Raw genomic sequence first — 1,217 nt, forward strand, 5'->3', positions numbered from 1 at the left:
AAAGAAAGAAAGAAAGAAAGAAAGGAAGGAAGAAGGAAAGAAAGAAATGCCACATGCAATCCCCAAAGACATACATGAGCTGGTTTCCCACGGCTGTTGCCACAGCAGGGCAGTCCCTGCAGCATTTACAGCTAACCACAATACCTGCTCCAGTAACAACCTCCTTAGAAGCTAGCCAGGGAAAGACCTGCTAAAGGACTTCTTAAGAGAGAGCAATTCATAAAAAGGCAGGATAATGTGGACCAGAACACTGACAGTAAAGCTAGCAGCTCGCCTGCTCACAGGACAGCCCACAGCAATCAACCAGCATACATTATACAGACCTGAAGTTAGGTAGAAGAAACAAAACAATACTGACCTTGGCCCCTGGAAGCACTTCATTCTGTTTTAAAGTGAGACTCAGCTCCAGCCTGCCCAGTAGCCTTCCAATCTGCACAGGATCTGAGGGCGCTATCTCTGGTAAAGTTCTAGTCAGTTGTGGGTGTGGCTCATAAACAATTTTGGGGTTCCAGCTAGGTGACAGCTTTGGCTCAGTTTCCTACAAGAAGGTAATAAAAGTAAAGTAACTATGTAAAATACTTTTAAATAGTCAGGGTGTGAGGTATAAATATCATCTGGAGAATAAAGTATTTAGCCCAGTGGTGGTGGCACCCGCCTTTAGTCCCAGCAGAGGCAGATGGTCTCTGTGAGTTACAGAGCAGAGTTCCAGGACAGCCAACGCCACACAAAGGAATGTCTTGAAGACCCAAAAACAAAATCAAGGGAGAGAGAGAGAGAGAATGAAGTATTTGGCAAAACTGCATCATGACATTGGACACAGCCTTGCCTTGGAGCTCAAATGAAGCAGCACTGCGTTAGCACAGCACCCAGAAATGAAAACAAATCACGGAAGACTTTATGAAAACAGAACAGAGCCAGCAAGATGGCCAGTGGGAAAGCACCTGCCCACACCTGCAGCCTCAGTCAAGTCCTACAGTGCACAAAACCATGGGAAAACTGATTCCACACATATGCCCCCAATACAGTACACACAAGTCCATGTGTATGTACATGTATACAATATCTGTTCAAATAATACACAATGTGTAAGTAAGGAAGCCAAACCAATGTGGAAGTAACACCTGTCTGTAATCCCAGCCTTCAGGAGGTTGAGACTGGAAATCACCAGTCTGAGGCCAACACACAGTGACAAAGTGAGAGACTATATATCAACACAC

At 45.0% G+C, this 1,217-nt stretch overlaps 1 protein-coding gene across 2 annotated transcripts in view; it reads right to left on the reverse strand.

Moving 5' to 3' along the window:
• Positions 1-1,217, reverse strand: part of Atg2b (autophagy related 2B) — a 68,375-nt gene that overhangs the window by 48,883 nt on the left and 18,275 nt on the right. For both annotated transcript variants that reach the window (XM_028764474.1, XM_028764475.1), the window contains one exon: positions 359-538. In XM_028764474.1, the coding sequence (XP_028620307.1) occupies positions 359-538 (180 nt within the window). The remainder of the gene's footprint in view (positions 1-358; positions 539-1,217) is intronic.

This window comes from Grammomys surdaster, unplaced genomic scaffold, assembly GCF_004785775.1.
Source record: "Grammomys surdaster isolate TR1022 unplaced genomic scaffold, NIH_TR_1.0 144, whole genome shotgun sequence".
In the NCBI taxonomy this organism is placed as follows: domain Eukaryota; kingdom Metazoa; phylum Chordata; class Mammalia; order Rodentia; family Muridae; genus Grammomys; species Grammomys surdaster.